The 22,053-nt window shown below is 47.3% G+C and overlaps 1 protein-coding gene across 1 annotated transcript in view; it reads right to left on the bottom strand.

Annotated features, from left to right (window-relative positions):
- LOC129700399 (pleckstrin homology domain-containing family G member 3) overlaps positions 1–22,053 on the bottom strand; it is a 182,073-nt gene that overhangs the window by 89,823 nt on the left and 70,197 nt on the right. Inside the window, exon 3 of the mRNA XM_055640847.1 lies at positions 15,380–15,484. Coding sequence (XP_055496822.1) covers positions 15,380–15,484 — 105 coding nt within the window. The remainder of the gene's footprint in view (positions 1–15,379; positions 15,485–22,053) is intronic.

Below are 22,053 nucleotides of genomic sequence, written 5' to 3'. Positions count from 1 at the left end.
AATTTAGTCCATCGAGTCTGCTCCACATTCGGTCATGTCTGATCTATATTCCCCTCTTAACCCCAATCTCCTGCCTTCTCCCCGTAAACTTTGACACCTCCCTTTGTCCCACTTAGGAAACCTGAACGGAAACCTCTGGAGACTTTGCGCCCCACCCAAGGTTTCTGTGCAGTTCCCGGAGGTTGCAGGTGGTTGCCAGAGGTTGCAGATAGTGGAAGCAGGTAGTGAGACTGACAAAAACCTCCTGGAACCGCACGGAAACCTTGGGTGGGGCACAAAGTCTCCAGAGGTTTCCGTTCAGGTTTCCTAAGTGGGACAATTACTAATCAGTTACCTAAGTGGGACAGTTACTAATCAAGAACCTAATTAAAGTCTCCACTTTAAAAATACCCACATGGCTTGGATTCTGTGGCAGTGGAGGACGAAAGATGATCTGAAACTTTAGACGTTTAGACTTCAGAGATACAGCGTGGAAACAGGCCCTTCAGTCTATGAAACTTTTGAGTCGCGGCAACATCCTCGTAAATCATCGCAGCACCCTTTCCAGCTTGACAACATCTTTCCTAAAACATGGTGACCAAAGCTGAACACAATACTCTAAATGTGGGCTGACCACGTCTTACATAATTCCCCCACCACACCTATACCGGAGAATTTATGTAGAGTTAGATTTCCGTACCACAGGTCATCGTAAACACGGGTGCCCCATGTACTTCACCAACTGCAAAGAGTGAGTTGCAAAGACATTGCAATAAAATACTTTTTATAGATAAGTGGTTCCTTAGGGTTAAACGATAATGACAATTGAGGTTAGATCGACTATGTACAACCTTTCCCCTCTCAATTGCTTGTTTGCGTTCTCTGGGCCCTCTTGCCATTCAGAGAGCTTCTTCCCATTTCAGGGAAGCTGTCCACTACAAGGAGAACTAGTCTTCAAAGCAATGCCACGGTGGGTGCCGGAGGTCAGACAAGGACACACCGCCAAGAACAAAGAGGGACCCGGCATGAGGGGGCCGCTGAGAGAACAAAGAGCGACCATTGGGGACTACTTTGGAATGTTGTCGGCGTCCTGTAGGTGGCGACTCTTTGAATACATTGTGTATGGTACACAAAACAAAGAATTTCATGGTGACATGTCACATGCGATAATAAAGTATCATTTATTCATTCAATCAATAACACCAGGAAACAAATTCCCAATCGGGGAAGCACGCTCCTGGGCCCACCAGCCACAGAAAACAGGCCAAACCACTGCTGTAACATTTTGAATCCTGCTGGGCTACACCAGCAGGAACCTTGGCGTTACATGGTTACTGTGTGGTAAAACCAATAACATAGTGGACAGCTTCAAACTCAATCCAATTCCCAGCAGACTCGATTCAGATTTAATTCCATACCATGCGGGATGAGAACAGAAGCTGCAATGATTTTGTTTAGTTTAGTTTAGAGATACAGTGCGGGGAACAGGCTCTTCGGCCCATCAAGTCAACCGTACCAATCAGCGATCCCCGCACACTAGCACCATCCTACGCACTGGGGACAATTTACAATTTTTACCAAAATGTTTTAACCTGTACGAATTTGAAGTGTGGGAGGAAACCGGAGCACCCGGAGAAAACCCATGCAGTCACAGGTAGAAAATACAAACTCCGTACAGGTATCACCTGTAGTCAGGATCAAAACTGGGTGTCTGGCGCTGTAAGGCAGCAACTCTACCGCTGTACCACCATGCCGCCCTACTGTAGATAGGACTGCAATTTAAAATCTCATCCAATAGACTGCAAGGGGGATGATTCTGAAACACTTTCCCCACATAGACCACTACATGCAAAGTGATTCATTGAGAGCAAGCAAATGAAAATGATCAAATCAACCAAATCAGGCCCCGCTGGCACATGTTTAAATGATGGGGTTTATTTTAATATAACTAAAGGACCTACTCAATTCCCTATAATCAAAAGACTTTGGCATTACTTTGGGTGAGAGTAGACCTCTCGCCTGATACGTCCTGTATTTGTTCATCGGCCACTATCCCAATGAAAACAGTCAATCCATCTTGTTTCAGGATTCTTGCTACTCATATATGGCCATTCCAAACATGTGCTCCCAGTTACCACCTGGGTTTCCTCTCCAGTTCCCACCCACATCCCAAAGATGGGAAGGTTGGTTGGAAAAATGGCCACAGTGAATAGACCGTGTTGTATGGGTGGGTGGAGATGGGGGGATATGGGGACAATACACTGGGATTAGAGAAACAGAGGAATTCATGATCTGCCACAGACTCAGTGGGCCCAAGGGCCTCTTCTTGCTGGTTGACGCTACAAAAGCGACAAAAGCTACAAAGAAGCACTGGGACTGTTTGGTAAAACAACGTAAATACAAGTGCTACTTTATATGAGGATTTCCCTTGATTCTTAATGTTGTTCTCTCGGTGTGTGTATGTGCATGGGGGATGGGGGCCTGAGGAGAAGGCCAGTCTTGGATCCTCCTTCTCCGTCAGGGACTGGTACGTGGGGTAGAGGGAGGGAGGCAGGTGGGGAGAAGTGACCCCTCTCTGGTGTTGCCTGTCCCCGAGGCACCACCGTCACAATTGGGCTTCAACCTTGACTTGGTACAAGTGTAAATTGTCCCGAGTGTGTGTAGGATAGTGTTAGTGTGCGGGGATCACCGGTTGGCGTGGACCCGGTGGTCCGAAGGGCCTGTTTCCGCGCTGTATCTCTTAACTCAACTAAACTAAAACTGCAGGTTTGTGAGAAGTTAGTATCAGCAGCCATTGATGTGGTGTGGGCGCCTGTGTTGTGGGATCCCACACACAGGCAGACGATGAAAAGAATGCAAGTGAGCCCACAGTAAAGGTTGGGGTGGAGTAGTGAGGAAAGGGGGGGGGGGGGGGGCTATGTTTATTTGAATCTGTCCCGGAGGCCGCCGAGATCAATGGCTCATCTGAAGAGAGAGAGTTGAAAACCTATCAGCTGGGGGCTGAGGTGAGGGAGGGGTTGATGAGGGGGTGCTGGGCGGAGGGGGAGGGACCGTCTTTTTGTTGCAAGTCCCTGTTTCTCTGTAAAGAAGCCAAACAAAGGAGGGGAAAAAAAGACGTATTTACACAGCACCATTCCAAACTTCAGGTGGTCCCAAAGCACTGCACAGCCTTTGTATGTATAAGGTACGGCCACAGTAGAAATTGAGGCCAACTATCTTTGCACAGGAAGAACAAATGGCAAAATAATGAATGACTGGACAATCCTTTTTTTTACCAACAGTGCAAGGGGAAGTTTTGATGAGTTTTAAGTAAGAATTTCATTGTTCTATCTGGAATATATGGAAATAAAATACTCTTTACTCTTAGAAACTAGAAATTAGGTGCAGGAGTAGGCCATTCGGCCCTTCAAGCCTGCACCGCCATTCAATATGATCATGGCTGATCATCCAACTCAGTATCCTGTACTCTTCTCTCCATACCCCCTGATCCCCTGGGCCACATTAACTCCCTCTTAAATATAGCCAATGAACTGGCCAAAACCCTCTGTGGCAGAGAGTTCCAGAGATTCACCACTCTCTGGTGAAAATATCTCTTGATAAGATATGCCAAAATGTCACCTATCCATGGTCTCTAGGAAGGCTGCCCGACCTGCTGAGTGTACTTTTCTGAAAAGGTCAAGTGTGTTTTCCTTAGAGCAGAGGGGTGTCTTAGGGGGAACCTGATAGAGACGTACAGCATAATGAGAGGCATGGATGGGTAAATAGTTTCCAAAAGCAGCAGGCAGAGGTTTAGTGTTTGGGTTCGATTCTGTTTCAGTTCAGGGGTAGTGGTGGGTATCTGCACAACCTCCAGAGTTTTTTGAACAGCTACTTACTATCTGCCCGCTGTGCAGCATTGGGGAGGCTCGAGATGAGATTGACCAATATGTTCTTGGGATGGTGCATTTCATGAATGGAGGGAGACTGAGTGGGCATGGGTTTGTTTCCCTTGCAGTAAAAAAAAGGTTCCAGGTGTAATAAAATTGCAAAGGCCACAGATAGGATGGACAGTAAGAAACCTTTCCCCATGCCAGAGATGCCTAAATCTAGATGTCAGAGCTTTAAATAAAGAAGGTGGGCTAAAGAGGGTCGGAGGAAGAAGACTTTTTTCAATCAGAGGGTGGAATGTACTGGCTATGGGTGGAGGAAGCATGTACTCTCACAACATTTTGACTAGAACCTGGATTACCAAGGCATAGAAGGCCATTGACCAAGTGCTGGTAAATGGGATTAATATAGCTAGTACATGATGGGCCAAATGTCCTGTTTCCAATGCTGTACCATTATGTGATTCTCAATGATTTTATAAAGTCTAAGACCACCCCTCATCCTCCTGCGCTCCAAGGAATAAAGTGTTAGCCTGCTCAACCTCTCCCTCTAGTTCAGGCCCTCTCAATGAACGCATTGCAGGACATAGGGGGAATGGGGGAAAAAATGGGATTGATGTGAATGCTCAGTTTAGAGACAGCATGGTTTATTTTAGTGTAGGAAGGAACTGCAGATGCTGGTTTATCCCGAAGATAGATGCAAAATGCTGGAGTAACTCAGCGGGTCAGGCAGAATCTCTGGAGAAAAGGAATAGGTGACTACACCAATTCCTTTTCTCCAGAGATGCTACCTGACCCGCTGAGTTACTCCAGTGTTGCGTGTCTATCTATGGTTTAGTTTAGTTTATTGTCACGTGTACCGAAGTAGGGAAAAGCTTTTTGTTGCATGTTATCCAGTCAGCAGAAAGACTATACATGATTACAACGCTACACTAAACTACATCGAGCTGTGCACTGTGTACGGGATACAGGATAAGGGGAATAATGTATAGTGCAAAATAAAGTCTAGTAAACTCTGATTAAAGGGCTGAATGGTCTCATTCTGTCTGTAATAAGTGAGGGATGGATGGGGGAAGAGCAGAAAAGAACCAGCGTGAAATAAATTCCAACCATAATATCCTACGATCTCTCAAACCCCGTAATTCCAGCAGCTTGTCATAGTGATACAGTGTGGAAACACGCACTTGCCCACACCGGCCAACATGCCCCAGCTACACTAGTCCCACCTGCCTGCATTTGGACCATATCCCCCCCAAACCTGTCCTATCCATGTACCTGTCTAACTGTTTCTTAAACGTTGGTATAGTCCCTGCCTCAACCACCTCCTCCGGCAGCTCGTTCCATACACCCACCACCATTTGTGTGAATAAGTTACCTCAGATTCCTATAAAATCTTTTCTCCTTCACCTTAAACCTACGTCCTCTAGTACAGTTTGTCCATACAATTAACACCAGTTTACAATGGGCAGAGATCACTGTCCTCACAGGGAGAGCGGGACTCTGAACAAACCACCTGCCATTCCTCAGCCGCCTGTGTTTGTGGTTTTAAGCGACCAGGAAATGGTAAAGGGCAAAGGTCAAGGAGCAAAGTTGCCAAGGATAGGATTGCAGGCGAGGTCAATCTGCAGCGGTGATAAGCAGATACCGAGGCCGGGACTGTCCCAGCAGGGCACATGTCACCAGATGCAAATTAGAGGAACAGCACCTCATATTTCACTTGGGCAGCTTACAACCCAACGGTACAAATATTGATTTCTCTAACTTCAAGTAACCCTTGCGTCCCCTCTCTCTCTCTGTCCCTCCCCCACACTTGTACGAGTTTCATGGTGGGCCTGTTGTGTTTCACTGTCTGTAACTCGTTCTCACCTAGCCCACAGCTAACAATGGCCTTTATCATCATTATTTTTTTGCATATCTTTCAATCATTTGTTCTATATCTCCCCACATCATCATCTACTGTATATCTCTCGTTTCCCTTTTCCCTGAAGAAGGGGTCTCGACCCTGGGGAGAAGGCAGGATATTGGGGTTAGGAGGGAGAGATAGATCAGCATCGATTGAAACGGCGGAGTAGACTTGATGGGCCGAATGGCCTTGTTCTACCCCTTTCCCTTATGACCCTGAAACGTCACATATTCCTTCTCTCCAGATGCTGCCTGTCCCGCTGAGTTACTCCAACATTTTGTGTCTATCTTCGGTTTAAACCAGCCTGCAGTTCCTTCCCTCACAACTCATTTGATCACAGCATCTGCTAACTTGTGCATTAGTTGGATACAGATCAGCAGGAAAATGATATTCCGCGCAAGAATAGAAACATCAACGGCTTCAGTTGTCAATGTTACACGTATGAAAACAGTGTTGAGGGGACTCATAGTTAGATTTGACAGTGTCGCTCAGTGGCTAAATAGATCGCCCTGTCTCATAAACTCACGGTGTGGGAAGGAACTGCAGATGCGGATTAACACCGAAGATAGACGTAAAATACTGGAGGAACTCCGCGGACCAGGCAGCATCTCTGCAGAGAAGGAATAGGTGCTGTTTCGGGTCGAGAGCCTGCTTCAGACTGATAGTCAGGGAGAGGGAAGGGGGAGAGAACTAGAGGTGAGACAAGGTTCAGTAGCTCCAGCACTGGGTCAGCAGCTAACCAGGACTGAGCAGACTGCTGCTGTTCTACACACCCGTGACAAACACAGGTCTTTCCCCTCCACCCGCTCCGTTCTGGCAGCGCACACACAAAGACTTCACGGAGCAAAACCATCTAGTGCTGGATGAAAGGACACAGAGTTCTGGATGGAATCAGTCTGAAGAAAGATCCCGACCCGAAACGTAATCTATTCCTTTTCTCCAGAGATGCTGCCTGACCCGCTGAGTTGCTCCAGCTTTTTGTGTCTATCTGCTGGAGTAACTCAACGAGTCAGGCAGCATCTCTGGAGAAGATGGATAGGCGCCGTGTCGGGTCGGCACCCTTCTTCAGAGGAACTCCGTTACTGACCCCCACTCCCTCCAGAAATGCTGCCTGAACCGCTGAGTTCTTCCATCACTTCATGTTTTACACGGTAAAAGTATATTGGCTATACTGCGATAGATGTTAGACCAATGCAAATCTTTTTTTCCGAATGGCGAGAAGGTGCATTGAGAAGGTCACAGTCCTTTCTCCCACCACCAACCAGCCCATTATTTGGCCGTCACTCGTTTGGTTGAGTGTGTCCTAATGGGTGAACGTCCCGAGCTTGGCCGTTGGGGTCCCAACCCATCCAACAGTCGGCCTGCCCTCTCTCCCTCCCCGGGGACAAGTCGGAGGAAAGGTGAGCGATAGATACCTGGGTGCAGGTGAGTCTGGGGGCCGTGCTGCCCCCGCTGGCTGCCCCCGCTGCTCTGCCAAGCTGAAGCGCCGGCAGGTCGCTGCTGGCGACAGGCAGAGACTGTGTACAGCGGCCGTGTCAAGCATCGACTGGCACGGCCAGGCCTCCTGCCAAAACAGCCTCCGGGGAAAAGTACTGCGCGGCTCAACCCTTGCCCAATGCACTCCCGAACACTGGGAATAATGCAACACCCTGCCCTCTCTCCAAGGATACGTGTATGTGTGTATGTGTGTATGTGTGTGTGTATGTGTGTGTGTGTGTCAATGTGAGCGTGTGTGAATATATTTATGCGAATGTGTGCGTGCGAGTGTGTGTGTGTGTGAATATGCGCGTGTGAATGTGTATTTGAATGTGTGAGTATGTGTTATGTAAATGTTGTCTGTGAATGTGTGTGTGTGTGTGTGTGTGGATGTGTGTGAATGTGTGTAAATGTGCGTGTGTGAATATGGGTGTGACAATGCATGTGTATGTAAATGATTGTGTGTGTGAATGTGCGTATGTGTATGTGCAGGTATATGTATGTGAATGTGTGTGTGTGAATGTGTGTGTGTGTGAATATGGGTGTGTGAATATGCATGTGTGACTGGGTGTGACAATGTATGTGTATGTAAATGATTGTGTGTGTGAATGTGCATATGTGAATATGGGTGCGTGAATATGCATGTGTGAATATGGGTGTGTACGTAAATGTGTGCGTGTGAATGCATGTGTGTGTGTGTGTGTGTGTGTGTGTGTGTGTATGAATGTGTGCATGTGTGTATGAATATATGTGTGTGTGAATTTGTGTGTGTAAATGTGTGTGTATGAATGTGTGTGTATGCAAATAATTATGTGCATGTGTGTGTGTGTGTGTGTTGAAATCCTCAGTTAGTTGAACACAGCCAGAGCGAGTGTAAAAGACAGATACATGGTTCTGGTTTGGAGGGATATGGACCTAGCGCAGGCAAGTAGGACTAGTGCAGCTGGGACATGTTGGCCGGTGTGGGCAAGTTGGGCCGAAGGGCCTGTTTCCACACTGCATCACTCTATGACTAAAATATTGTTCTTAACCCGTCCAACTTGTAAAACATAATTTCAGCATCCCGTCTGTGGAGGAGAGCATCACCAGTGGGAGCTGAGGAAGCTGCCAGCAGTCAGTGGTTGGCAGCCCACTGCCTGGGCAGAACATACCCACTACAATCCAGAGAAGCACCTTGTTCCCATACAGACCTATCTGTCCTGGGCCTCTTCCATTGTCAGAGTGAGGCCACACACAAATTGGAGGAACAGCACCTCATAATCAACTTACAACTCAGTTGTATGAATATTAAATTCTATAATTTCAAGCAACGCTTGCTTTCCCTCTCCCTATGCTCATCCCCCACCCTACTCATCCTGCTAGGTGCACTGTTCGTATCCCTTCATTACCACCTCCTCCACAGCCAACAATGGACCATTGTGGGCTCCTGAGTCATCGGTGCAGCTCTGATTTGCTCTGATTTTCACACCTCTAGTTCCCCTCTCTCCTGACTCTCACTCTGAAGAAGGGTCACGACCTGAAACGTCACCTGTTCCTTTCTCCAGAGATGCTGCCTGTTCCTTTTCTCCAGAGTTACACCAGCATTTTGTGTTCACCTTGTTTTACTGCCTTAAAAGGGGTTACGTAATGGTGCCTTGTTTGATGAGGGTGGAGGGGAGGGAAGGAGAAGATAAAGTCATGTGGCTCACTAAGTACAAGCCATCACAATCAGGCATCCAGACTCGTGACCTGGATTTAAATGGGAATTTCACACCATTTGTCTGAGGGAACTCAGCCCGTACAGAATGGAAGAAATTGTCAGCAGCAAGTCTGTTGCCGAACTAGACGCTAGACTTTAGAGATCCAGCGTGGAAACAGGCCCTTCGGCCCACACCGACTAGGGATCACCCCATACATTAACACTATCCTCCTACATGGGACACTATCCATTAGGGATCATTTACAATTTGCTTACCCCAATTAACCTACAAACCTGCACATCTTTGGAGTGTAGGAGGAAACTGGAGCAACTCGAGAAAACCCACGTGGTCACATGGAGAATGTAGAAACTCCATACAGACAGTACCAGTTGTCAGGATCGAACCCGGGTATCAGGCTCGACAAGGCACCAACTCTATCACTGCGCCACCATGACGCTCTGATATTACTAAAGGATATACTATATAGAATATAATCTGAATTTATTCTGAAGGTTCCTGACCAAAATGTCACCTGTTCATTTAACTCCACAGATTGTGCGTGGCCTGCTGAGTTATTCCAGCAGTTTGTTTTTTACCAAAGAGTTGGTTTTCCCTAAAGGCTAAGTCAGGTACATCATGGCAGCACAGAAACAGGCCCTTTGACCCACAAAGTTCTCATTGACAACCAAACACTTATTTTACTATAATCTTTCACTAATCACATTATATTCCTTTCTCATGCCCATCGATTTTGGTCAGCATGTTATAGGAAATATGTTGTCAAGCTGGAAAGGGCGCAGAGAAGATTTCTGAAGTTGTTAAGACTCGAGAGCATGAGATATAGGGAGAGGTTGAGCAGGCTAGGTAGGACTCTATTCCTTGGAGCGCAGGAGGATGAGGGATGGTCATGGAGGTGTACAAAATCATGAGAGGAATAGATCAGGTAAATGCGTTGTCTTTTTTCCGAATAGAAAATCTACTTTATCCCACATTGCCCTGGGGAAAATATATCGCCAAGTAAAATACATTCCGTCTATTCCATAATAAAATTAGTCTGAGACCTTCCAAACACAATGAAATAATGTTGATCACTATCATGAACTGTTTGCTGCCAATAGTCAGCACCTTTGGCGGGAGAGATAAGAGCTGCAAAGCTTCTATCAGTCTGAAATCTGAGTAACATAACAAGTTCAAGAGAATGCATCCCTGGCTCACAATCAAGCATTGCGACTACAGTCTTTAATGACAGTATCAAGGAGCTATCAGTGCAACAGCAGACTGTCTGTGCAGTAAGAGACCTTGGCATCGAGCTAGCGTTGCCGAACAGCCTCAGGTAAGCACCATACGGGTGTCAGGAGTTACAGGGAGAAGGTAGGAGAATGGGATTAGGAGAGAGAGATATTTCAGTCATGATTGAATGGTGGAGTAGACTTGATGGGCCGAATGCCTAATTCTGCTCCTGTCACTCATGACCCTATATGGGCATCAGGGGAGGGGAGGAGGAGGCACACACTCAGATGCCAGAGCTTACATTTAGTTTAGTTTAGAGATACAGCGCAGAACAGGTCCTTCGACTCACCGATTCCACTCCGACCTACGATTGTTGTACACTAGAGCTATCCTACACACTAGCGGCAATTTACAATCTTTTCCCAAACCCAATCAACCTACAAACCTGCACGTCTTTAGAATGTGGGAGGAAACTGGAGCGTCCGTGGGAAACCCCCGCAGTCACGAGGAGAACGTACCAACTCTGTACAGCCAGCACCCGTCGTCAGGATAGAACCTGGGTCTCTGCCGCTGTAAGGCAGCAACTCTACCGCTGCGCCACCGTGTCGCCCAATGTGCCCATGATGCTGCAGCAGGCAATATTTTCATTGCACCTGTGCCTCACCGTGTTTATGCATCTGATAATAAACTCCACCTAACTCTTTCCCTGAATCCCTTGAAACGCCCTGATCAGATCACTCACGACATAGGAAATAGAAGCAGGGGTAGACTGTGCCACAACTGGAGTCTGCTCTGCCATTCATCAAACCGTTGCTGAATTTCTACCACTGCATTATTCCCCTACGCTGTCCCCATATCCCTCATTCCCTCATTGTTCAGACACTATCGATCTCTATTTTGAATAAACCGTGACTCTTTCCCCTCTGGTGTAGGGAATTCACACAGGTTCACAAGCCGAATCAAGAGATTTCCTCCTCATCGTGGTCCTTAAACGCCTACTTCTTATTCTGAAACTGTACCCCTGACCCCAACTCCTCACCTGAGGGGCAACATCTTTCTTCCTTCCTGCAGTTAAACAGTTAAAGAGCTTTGGAGACACAAAGAACTGCAGATGCTGGAATCGTGCACAAAACACAAAATGCCGGAGGAACTCAGTGGGCCAGGCAGCATCTGGGGAGGGAATAGACAAGCATATTTTCGGGTTGGGACCCTTCCTCAGGCTATTTTGTGTCGGGACCCGTTTTCTGCATGAACGCCCCTTAAGAGGGTGAATAGGTGGGTTAGCGACAGAGTGGACTCCCATAAAGTCCTTCATCAATGAACCTTAATGAGATAAGGGTAGGTTTTTAGGCGTGCGGAGATATCCAACCATTTCTAGTGCTCCCCACTTCTGTGAAGGTACAACCATTGCATCACAGTGGTGGCACAGTGGTGCAGCAGTAGCGTTGCTGCATTACAGTGCCAAAGACCCAGGTTCCATCCTGAATACGGCTGCTGCCTGTGTGGAGTTTGTATGTTCTTCCTGTGACCACGTGGCTTTTCTCCGGGTGTTCCAGTTTCCTCCCACACTCCAAAGACGTAGAGGTTTGTAAGGTAATTGGCTTCGGTAAGTTGTAAAATTGTCCCTAGTGTGTAGGACGGTGCAGTGTATGGGATGAGCGCTGGTCAGCGTGGACCTGGCGGGCTGAAGGACTTGTTTCCGCTCTAAATCTCCAAAGTCCAAAACGTCTGTGCCTTGCAGCTTACCCATGGAAACACAAATTGTCAATGGCTTCCCGAACACACTGAAAACCTGGATGGTTTGGCATTAGTTTAGTTTTGTTTAGTTTAGAGCAGTGGTTCCCAACGTGGGGCATACGCCCCACAGGGGGGCAATTTGATTTTTAAGGGGGGCAATTGAGCGCGACTGAGGAGGTCTGGGTCCAAATTTTCGATTTTTCGTATGAGACAATCCACAAATATTTCAATATTCTAATATAGAAATTTTCTCTCTCTTTATTACCTGTGAATATTCTTTTATTACCATATTTATCATTATTATTATTTTAATACCACCTAATGTTTTTTCTTTTTTTTTTTACAATTTTTTAGTAATTTCTTGCTCAGAACTTTAACTGTCTTTTGTTTATTTCATTTTTCTTTTTCATGGATGCCATGTTCTTTTGAAGCTTGTTTAAACCAAGGTATTGGCGTTTTAAGCTTCTTCAGCTGAAACGGAGTTCACTTTTTAAATGATAAGATTTATATATCACCACATGGGGGGGGGGGGGGGGGGGGGGCCATCAGGATTTTAGAGGTGATTAGGTGGGGCATGGCCAAAAAAAAGGTTGGGAACCACTGGTTTAGAGATACAGCGCGTAAACAGGCCCTACGTCCCACCGAGTCCGCACCGATCAACGATCCCTGCGCACTAACGCTATTTCTGCACACACTAGGGACAATTTACAATTATACCAAGCCAATTAACCTACGTCTTGGGAGTGTGGGAGGAAACCGGAGCACTCAGAGGAAACCCAAGCAGGTCACGGGGAGAACGTCCAAATTGCGTACAGACAGCACCTGTAGTTAGAAACAAACCAGGGTCTCTGCCGCTGTAAGATAGCAACTCTACCGCTGCGCCACCGTGCCGCTATTAAGTGTTAATGGAACAAATGACCCTGCGGGCTGATATTGGAAATGTGTGATTGGGAAAAAAAAAGAGGCTTAACGAAAGGCATTGAAAGTTACGAAAGGTATTGATATAGCAAAAACGTATCCCTGCTGCAAGTTGGTCGGTCAACCGGAAGACACGAGGATAAGGAATTTTACCCCCAAAAAAATAATATGAGTTTATTTTTTAGCAAACAGCTGTTTGCTATGGAATGCACTGCTTGAGAGGGTGGAGGAAGAACATTTAAAAGCAACCAACTTTCAAACGGAAATACACATACACACACGCACAAAACATAAATTGCAATGTGACCAGTATCTCCATTCAACTCAGTTGCTTGAGCTCTAAATATCAGAGGGACAGTGGAGAGAATCCCTCCCTTTGAAATATCGCAACGATTTTGCAACCTCGGCCCATTTTGGCAAAGGGGCTCTATTTTAACTTCACGTTAAAAAGGTGTAAATTAGGCACTTGTGCAGCACTGGAATGTCAGCTTGGAACATGAGCCCAGGTCCGGAGGAGACTCGAACCCACATCGCCCTGCCTCAGGACAAGACTACTTATCAATGCACCGTAGTCAGCTGCAGGATATGGGTTGGCACGCTGCCACTTCATCAGCTCTAGGGAAGCTCTGTGATGCCATCCTCCCAAGGGTATTGTGGGAGCACGTCTCAGTTCATATTCATTCGTGATAGGAGCAGAATTAGGCTATTCGGCCCATCAATTCTACTACGTTATTCAATCATGGCTGATCTATCTCTCCCTCCTCTCCTGCCTTCTCCCCATAACCCCTGACACCCATTCTAATCAAGAATCTATCTATCTCTGCCTAAAAAATATTCATTGACTTGGCCTCCGCAGCCATCTGTGGCAATTAATTCCACCGATTCACCACCCTCTGACTTAGGAAATTCCTCGTCATCTCCTTCCTAATGGAACATCCTTTAATTCTGATCCTAGACTCTCCCACTAGTGGAAACATCCTCTCCACATCCACATCCATCTATAGGTGATAGGACTATTGGTTGAGCTTCTTGTTGCCTGGGATTCATTCAAGACCCTGGGAATGATGCTGTGTCAAATGTTCAAGTGAAAATAGGGAATGAGGCAGTGGGCAGCACTTAAAGAGCAGGTGTTAATGTTAATGTTGAACGGAAGTGCCTTGTGTGTTTCAAACATGCTTCATTATTCCGGGTGTGTAATCAGAAACCCAGGGATATAACACAGGAAGAGTACCATTAGCGGGGATCGAAGCCTATAAACTCCTGTGTAATCCAACCCCAACTCAACTTCAATGGCCCTAAACAAACACTTCAACATGTTTCCTTTCGACCTGACACCAGCTGTGGCTAACTGATCCATTCCACAATGTTCAAAGGCAGAGACTAAGTGCTGGAATAACTCCACAGGTCCGGCAGCATCTCTGGAGGACATGGATAGATAACATTTCGGGTCGGGATGCTCCCTCAGGCACCCAACTCGAAACGTCGCTGATCCATGATCTCTAAGATGCTGTCTGTCCTGCGGAGTCACTCCAGACGTTTGTGTTCAGACAGTAGACAATAGGTGCAGGAGTAGGCCATTTGGCCTTTTGAGCCAGCACTACCGTTCACTGTGATCATCCACAATCAGTACCCCGTTCCTGCCTTCTCCCCATATCCCCTGACTCCGCTATCTTCAAGAGCTCTATCTTGAAAGCATCCAGATAATGGCCCCCACTGCCCTCTGAGGCAGAGAATTCCACAGATTCACAACACTCTGTGTGAAAAAGTTTTTCCTCATCTCCATTTTAAATGGCTTCCCCTTATTCTTAAACTGTGGCCTCTGATTCTGGAGCGTATTCAAACCCTTAATAATCTTATATGTTTCAATAAGATTCCCTCTCATCCTTCTAAATTCCAGTGTATACAAGCCCAGCAGCTCCATTCTATCAACATATGACAGTCCCGCCATCCCGGGAATTAACCTCATGAACCTATGCTGCACTCCCTCATTAGTAAGAATGTCCTTCCTCAAATTTGGAGACCAAAACTAATACTCCAGGTGTGGTCTCGCTAGGGCCCTGTACAACTGCAGAAGGAACTCTTTGCTGCTATACTCAGTTTAATTTAGTTTAGTTCAGAGATACAGAGTGGAAACAGGCCCTTCCGGCCCACTGAGTCCACCCTGGCCATCGATCACTCATTCACCATGGTTCTATCTTAACCCAATATCTCATCCACTCGCTGCACACTCGAGGCAATTTACAGAAGGACAATTAACCTACAAACCTGCACCCTTTAGGATGTGCACCCGGAGATATCCCGCGCGATCACGGGGAGAATATGCAAACTCAACACAGACAGCACCCGAGGTCAGAATCGAACATGGGTCCCTGGCGGTGTGAGGCAGCAGCTTTACCGCTGCGTCACTGTGCCGCCCACTGTGTCCTTTATCTGTAAACCAACATTCAACCTTGCTTCAACAACTCGGCTTAAAGATGGCGCTCTTGGCATTGCAGCGTTTCCTTGACGCAGCACTTAACTGTGGGCCAAGACTTCCGCAGCGCGGCTTGAAGCCGTGACCCATTGCAACCGGCCGCCACCGCCCTCCTCACCTCCAGCAGCTCGCGTTACTGCTCGCTTCCGATAGCACCGAACGTTGCTCGTGCAAAGGCCAGAGTGCGAAGGTCGAAGGTGACGAACCATCCAACCAGCAGCAGCTGCAGAACATGAAGAGGAGCACCTTGAGATGTCTTGCTGTTCAACTAGATTATGTTGGTTTGCCCCTGTCGCTTCAGGGTCGTGTGTTTGGATGAATCATGAACAGACCCTCTAACAATGCAGGCCTTTGTCAATCAGCAATGATTCCAGGAATGAGTGGGTTAGCATATGATGAGTGCTTGACAGCACTGGGCCTCTACTCGCTGGTGTTTAGAAGGTTGAGGGGGGACTTCATTGAAACTTTCAGAAGAATGAAAGGCATTGATGTGGATGTGGAAAGGATGAGTGGATGTGGAAAGGATGTTTCTATTGGTGGGAGAGATTAGGACCAGAGGTCATAGCCTCAGAATTAAAGGGCGCTCTTTTCGAAAGGAGGTGAGGAGGAACTTCTTTAGTCAGAAGGTAGTTAATCTGTGGAATTCATTGCCACAGGGGTCTGTGGAGGCCAAGTCAGTGGATATTTTAAAGGCAGAAATAGACAAATTCTTGATTGGAACGGGTGTCAAGGGTTTTGGGGAGAAGGCTGGAAAATGGGATTAGGAGGCAGAGATCAGCCATGATTGAATGGTGGAGTAGACTCGATGGGCCGAATGGCCTAATTCTACTCCTATAACTTGTGAAGGCCCTCCCTGCACATATTTACACTTCAGGCCAGAAAGTCATGGATTCAAAGCCTATTCCAGAGCCTGAATAAATGAGCTGGTGATTCCCGAATACCCCCGATGAACACGGAAAAAAAGGCCTCACCCTGAAACGTCACCCATTCCTTCTATCCAGAGATGCTGCCTGTCCCGCTGAGTTACTCCAGCATTTTGTGTCTATCTAACTATACTGAATGAGTTCTGCACTGACCGAAGGGAAAGGTTCAGGACAAAATGGTGAGCTGACGCCCTGTCCCCTCACACAAATGGCGTCAAACACGTTATGGTTCAATAGTCGCATAGTCCAGTTTTCAACAGTAACCCAAACAAGATTTACACCACAGCTGACGTCACTAAAGCTGATAATTTGGTCATTATAATTTTGTGGTTTGTGGGAGCTTTCACTGTACAAGATAATAGCCATGTTTCCCCTAACATTGGGCAGCACAGCGGCGTAGCGGTAGAGTTGCTGCCTTCATGAAGCTCCAAGCCTCACGAGCGTAGCTCCAAACAACATGAGGTTCGACCATCCCCAACCCAATCGCCCGACGTGGGGGAGCTGAGACCCCCCCCGATGCAGGAGCTTGATCGCCCTGACGCAGAGGGCCCGACCACCGGCTATGGGAGCCAAGATCGCCCCGACAATGGAAGGTTCGAGGCACCCAACCGGAGGAAAACAAAGAAGGGAAGAAGTTAAAAAAAAATGTCGCCTTCCATCACCGTGAGGAATGTGAAGGAGTCACTGTGATGGATGTTTATGTTAAAAAATATTTTGTGTGTCTTGTTGCTTTTTATTGGTATGACTGTATGGCAAATCAAATTCCTCGTATGTTGCAAAACATACTTGGGTAATGAAGTATGATTATGGTTGTGATTATGATTAAAGTGCCAGAGTCCCGGGTTCGATCCTGGCTCTGGTGCTATCTGTACCGAGTTTGTACGTTCTCCCTGTGACCACATGGGCTTACTCCGGGTTCCCGAGGGGGGATTCAGGGCTAGGTCACAAGGGTCAGGTGGCAAGGTCTCTGGGTCAGGAACTGTGGGGCGGTTGATCAACACCCACTGAGGTGCGGACAACCAGCAGCGTTGGTGGTGGCGGCCTGGGGGAGATCAGCCATGATCATTTTGAACGGCAGGGCGGTACTGAGGGGCTGAGTGGTCTCCTTCGCTCCTATTTTCCAATAGGACGTAGTGAGCAGCCAGCAGGTGTTGAGTTGGAGTGGGGGGGGGGGGGGGAGGGTGCAGGGGAAGAGAGTTGTGGGCTGCTGAGGGGGGTAGTATCATAGAATCAAGAGCAAAAGAAGAGGGGAAGCACAACGAGGGGAGGAGGTATCAAGCTCACCAACAACAGCGACAGAATATGAGGAGATATGCCACGAGTTGCCTTGATGTGCTATTGCATTATCTTGGATTGCCCCTGTCGCTCCATGATGTTGTGTTTAGATGTTCACGGTGTGAAGGAGGAGGGAGGGGAAGGAAGGCAACACAAGGACGGAGGGAAGGGGGCTGGAGGGAGGGAAGGAGGGGGTGTGAGGGTTGGTGCGGACAACATCATATGTTTTCGGCCTGGTGTGTGAGTGCGTGTGTGTGCATGTGGTCACGCATGCATGGAGTGTGACTGCGGTCAGTTAGTGCAGCAGCCTTGGACCTTCTAGCCATTGGACCAAGACCTTGTCCTGTCAAGTGTGGCGGCTGCGTGCAACGCTAAAAAAATCCACGCACAGACAGGAAGAACCTTGTAGAAACTAGGAACTGCAGATGCCTGTTTACACCAAAGGTTGACACAGAGTGCTGGAATAACTCAGCAGGTCAGGCAGCATCTCTGGAGAAAAGGGATGGCTGACGTTTCGGGTTGGGACCCTTCTTCAGACACATACCTACTACATATACCCAGACACATAGTCTGAAGAAGGGTCTTGCACTGTGTCTATCTCAGGAAGGACTTTTCTCCCCTCGGGAGTTGGACCAAGTCATTTGCAACCCCCCCCGGGAACGCCTATAAATAACCAAAGCATTTCATTCACTGCAGAGCATATTTGTACCCAAGGTCTTGCAGGACATGATATCATCGCCCACTTCTTTACTCTTTAGCCGTAGATCATACTGTAAATTTCAGGATGTGATCTTTCACTCACAACGAGTAATGAGTCTAATGACCTTACGATCATTCAACCGATATCCTCACTCATCTACTTTGCATTGCAGCCCACACACAAAATGTTATAAACAAGGAAATGACAGCAAACCTCCATATATCATTATTCATATCTCATCTGGAACATTGGGCATAGCCTGTCTGTCTCACGTTCGAAGAAGGATGCCAAAAGACCCAGAGAGGGGACATCGTTGAGAGTGTGCTGGATAGGGTGGTCAAAAGGCTTTGGGAGGTCATGTTGCTTTAGATGTTGGTGAGACCTGTCGTTGCTTTAGATGTTGGTGAGACATTTCAAGTATTGTGTTCAGTTCTGGGCATCTTGTTATAGGAAAGATGTTGTCAAGCTGGAACGGGTATAGAGAAGATTTACGAGGACGTTGCCAGGATTAGCGGGTCTGAGCTACTGGGAGAGGTTGGCCTTGCTGGGACTCTATTTCTTGTAGTGCAGGAGCATGAGGGGTGATCTTATAGTGGTGTATAAAATCATGAGAGGAATAGATCGGGTAGATGCGGAGTCCCTTGGCCAGAATAGGGGAATCGAGAACCAGAGGACATGGGTTAAAGATGAGGGGGGGCGGAGGAGATTTCATCGGAACTTGAGGGGTGACCTTTTCACACAAAGGGTGGTGGATGTATGGAATGCACTGCCATTGGAGGTAGTTGAGGCAGATTCTATCGCAACATTTAAGAAACATTTACACAGGTACATGGATTGGATAGGTTTAGAGGTATATGGGCCAAACTCAGGCAGGTGGGACGTGTAGATGGGACATGTTGACCGGTGTGGGCAAGATGGGCAGAAGGATCCTGCTCCATGCTGTAAGACTCTATATGTTCACTGGAATTGTGCTATGCATGGGGGCTTCAATGTTCAGTATGTTCCCTTACGGGCAGAGAAAAGAAAATTTGGTAGAGAAGTTAGGGCTGAAAAAGTGGATGGAAACTGTTTTATTGTCGATGATATTCGTAGCCAGGGGAAAGGGTGGCATAGTGGTGTAGCAGATATAGGCTCAAATCTCCAAGCTCCTTCTTGACTTCCAGCGCTGTCTGTGTGGAGTTTGCACGTTCTCCCTGTAACTGTGGAGGTTTCCGCCCATACACCATAGATTTAGAAAACATCCCCAAGGTGTAGTTGGTTGGCAGAAGAATCATTGGAGTTTGATAGACACGCTAGGTAAGTAGGGGAATGAGATTGCTCGGGGAGCTCGCAAAGGCTCGTTACGTTAGACTTTAGAGATACAGTGCAGAAACAGGCTCTTCGGCCCACTGAATCCACACGGACCAACGATCACTCCGTACACCAGCACTTCCCTACACACTGGGAACAACTCTATACAAAGGACAATTATCCTACAAACCTGTACGACTTTGGAGTGTGGGAGGAAACCGGAGCACCTGGAGAAACCTCCATGTGAGTCATGAGGAGAACGTACAAACTCTGTACAGACAGCACCCGTGGCCAGGATCGAACCCAGGTCTCTGATGCTGTAAGGCAGCAACTCTACCGCTGCGCCACGATGCCGACCAACTTTCTGTCAGGTCGCTGCTGTTGTTGATATACACTGCATCTGCCCCTTGATGGCCACCCGCTGTATTCCCTGATTGATGCTGTCTGCTATCAAATCCTTCCTCAGTGTAGCACAGTTGATAGAGCTGCCGCCTCACAGCGACAGAAACTCCATCCTGACCTCGGCTGCTGTCTGTTTGGAGTTTGCACATTCTCCGTGTGACCGCGTGCGTTTCCTCCGGGTTCTCCAGTTTCCTCCCACTTCCCAAAGACGTGCAGATTTGTAGGTTAATTGGTCCCTGTAAATTGCCCCTAGCATTGGGCCAGTGGATTTGACAGCAGGCTAACGTAGAACCAGTGTGGAGGGGCAATTGATGGTTGGTATGGACTCGGTGGGTCAAAGGGCCTCTTTCCATGCTGTGTATCCAGAAACTAAACCTAAACAAACCACCGGAAATAGAGGGTAGACAAAAAACTCAGCGGGTGAGGCAGCACCTTTGGAGCGAAGGAATAGGCGACGTTTCAGGTCGAGACCCTTCTTCAGACTGAAATAGAGAGAACTTCCTGCTTTTCCAAACAAATTGGTATCTGTAACTTGCCCCTAGCAAGGAGTGAGTGGATTTGAAAGTGGGATCACATCGAATTAGTGTGGATGGGTGATCAATGGTTGGGTGATCAATGTTTCTATGCTGTATCTCAAAACTAAACTTCTCATTTTACCTTCGGCCAACAAAAGAGAACGCCTTTCTGCTCGCACTCTCCCCTGCTCTCTCTGCAATGCATATTTCCTAAATTAGAGCTTCGAACAGCATAGCTGCTGCTCATCGAGGTGTAACAGAGCACGGCCCAGTCCATCAGCCTTAATTTGAGTGCACTGGTTTAGCAGATGATTAACTTGGGCAGGAGCCTACTTGGCTGCACTCCAATGAAAAATGGGGCCGGGAGAAAGCAGAATTGGAAACTTCCATTCAGTAAATACCAGATACCAGTCTTTAAACATTAAAGCATGTTCCCATTGGTCTGTGATGAGAGTCTGACTTGCTTTCCTGCTGTTCCTTCCACTTTGTGGCTTATCACATGGCTCCACTCACTCTTGTCACCACCCAGTCAATAACTTGGCCCGTCAGATAACACTCTCCAAGCTGAAAGGTCAGCTACAGATTAAATCGCCCTCAAATATTCAACGCAGGAGGATGGATACAGAGAAAAGGTCCCATCAAAATCTTTCCTAAGTAAGGACGTGTAAAAATCCACCCTCAACAACCTTGTAATAATCAAAACCATATAAACAAATGTGTAAAGGTCATGGGTTAAGGAAGCTGTAATCTAACATGATAGTGGGCATTAGCAGTTAGCAAACAAAGTGAAGGGGGTGTATTTACACCACTAGTTATGGAAAGAAATTGGGGGCGGCACGGTGGCGCAGCGGTGGAGTTGCAGCCTTACAGCGCCAGAGACCCGGGTTTGATCCTGACTACGGGTGCTGTATGTACGGAGTTTGTACGTTCTCCCCATGACCGCGTGGATTTTCTCCGTGTGCTTTGGTTTCCTCCCACATTCTCTAGACGTACAGGTTTGTAGATTAATTTGTGTTCGGCAAAGATTGTAAATTGTCTGCAGTGTGTAGGATAGTGCTAGTGTACGGGGATTGCTGGTCAGCATGTTCTTGATGGGCCGAAGTGCCTGCTTCCGCGCTGTATCTCTAAACTAAACAAAACTAAACTAAATTGCGGACAGCATCTGTAATAGTAGGTGTATTCCTCCAAACGCCAGGACGTACAGACCATTGCTCCAAGCAACATGGTGAATTGAAGCATAAAAATTGGAAATACACCTTGAAAGCCTCGCCATTGTTTACCTGGTTTAGTTTAGAGACACAACGTGGTAACAGGCCCTTTGGCACACCGAGTCCTCACAGACCAGCGATCTTCCGTACACTAGCATTATCCTACATACTAGGGATCAATTGACAATTTTTGCTGGCCAAATTAACCTACAGACCTGGACATCTTTGGAGTGTGGGAGAAAAGAGGAGCGCCCGGAAAAAACGGGGAAAATGTACAAACTCCATACAGAAAGCACCCGTAGTCAGGATCGAACCCGGGTCACTGGCAACTTTACTGCTGCGCCACCATGCCGGTTCCTGCATTAACTAGGATTTGCCCACCAGCCTTGGACACTGTAAAGCTTCCCTATGAGTTTCCAGATATTAACATTATGACCACACTTTCAAAGTATGTAATTGGGTTTAAAGTGCTTTGGGAT

This window comes from Leucoraja erinacea, chromosome 9, assembly GCF_028641065.1.
Source record: "Leucoraja erinacea ecotype New England chromosome 9, Leri_hhj_1, whole genome shotgun sequence".
Classification (NCBI taxonomy): Eukaryota; Metazoa; Chordata; class Chondrichthyes; order Rajiformes; family Rajidae; genus Leucoraja; species Leucoraja erinaceus.
Note: the sequence above shows the minus strand (reverse complement) of the source record. Positions and strands in the feature narration are given on the sequence as shown.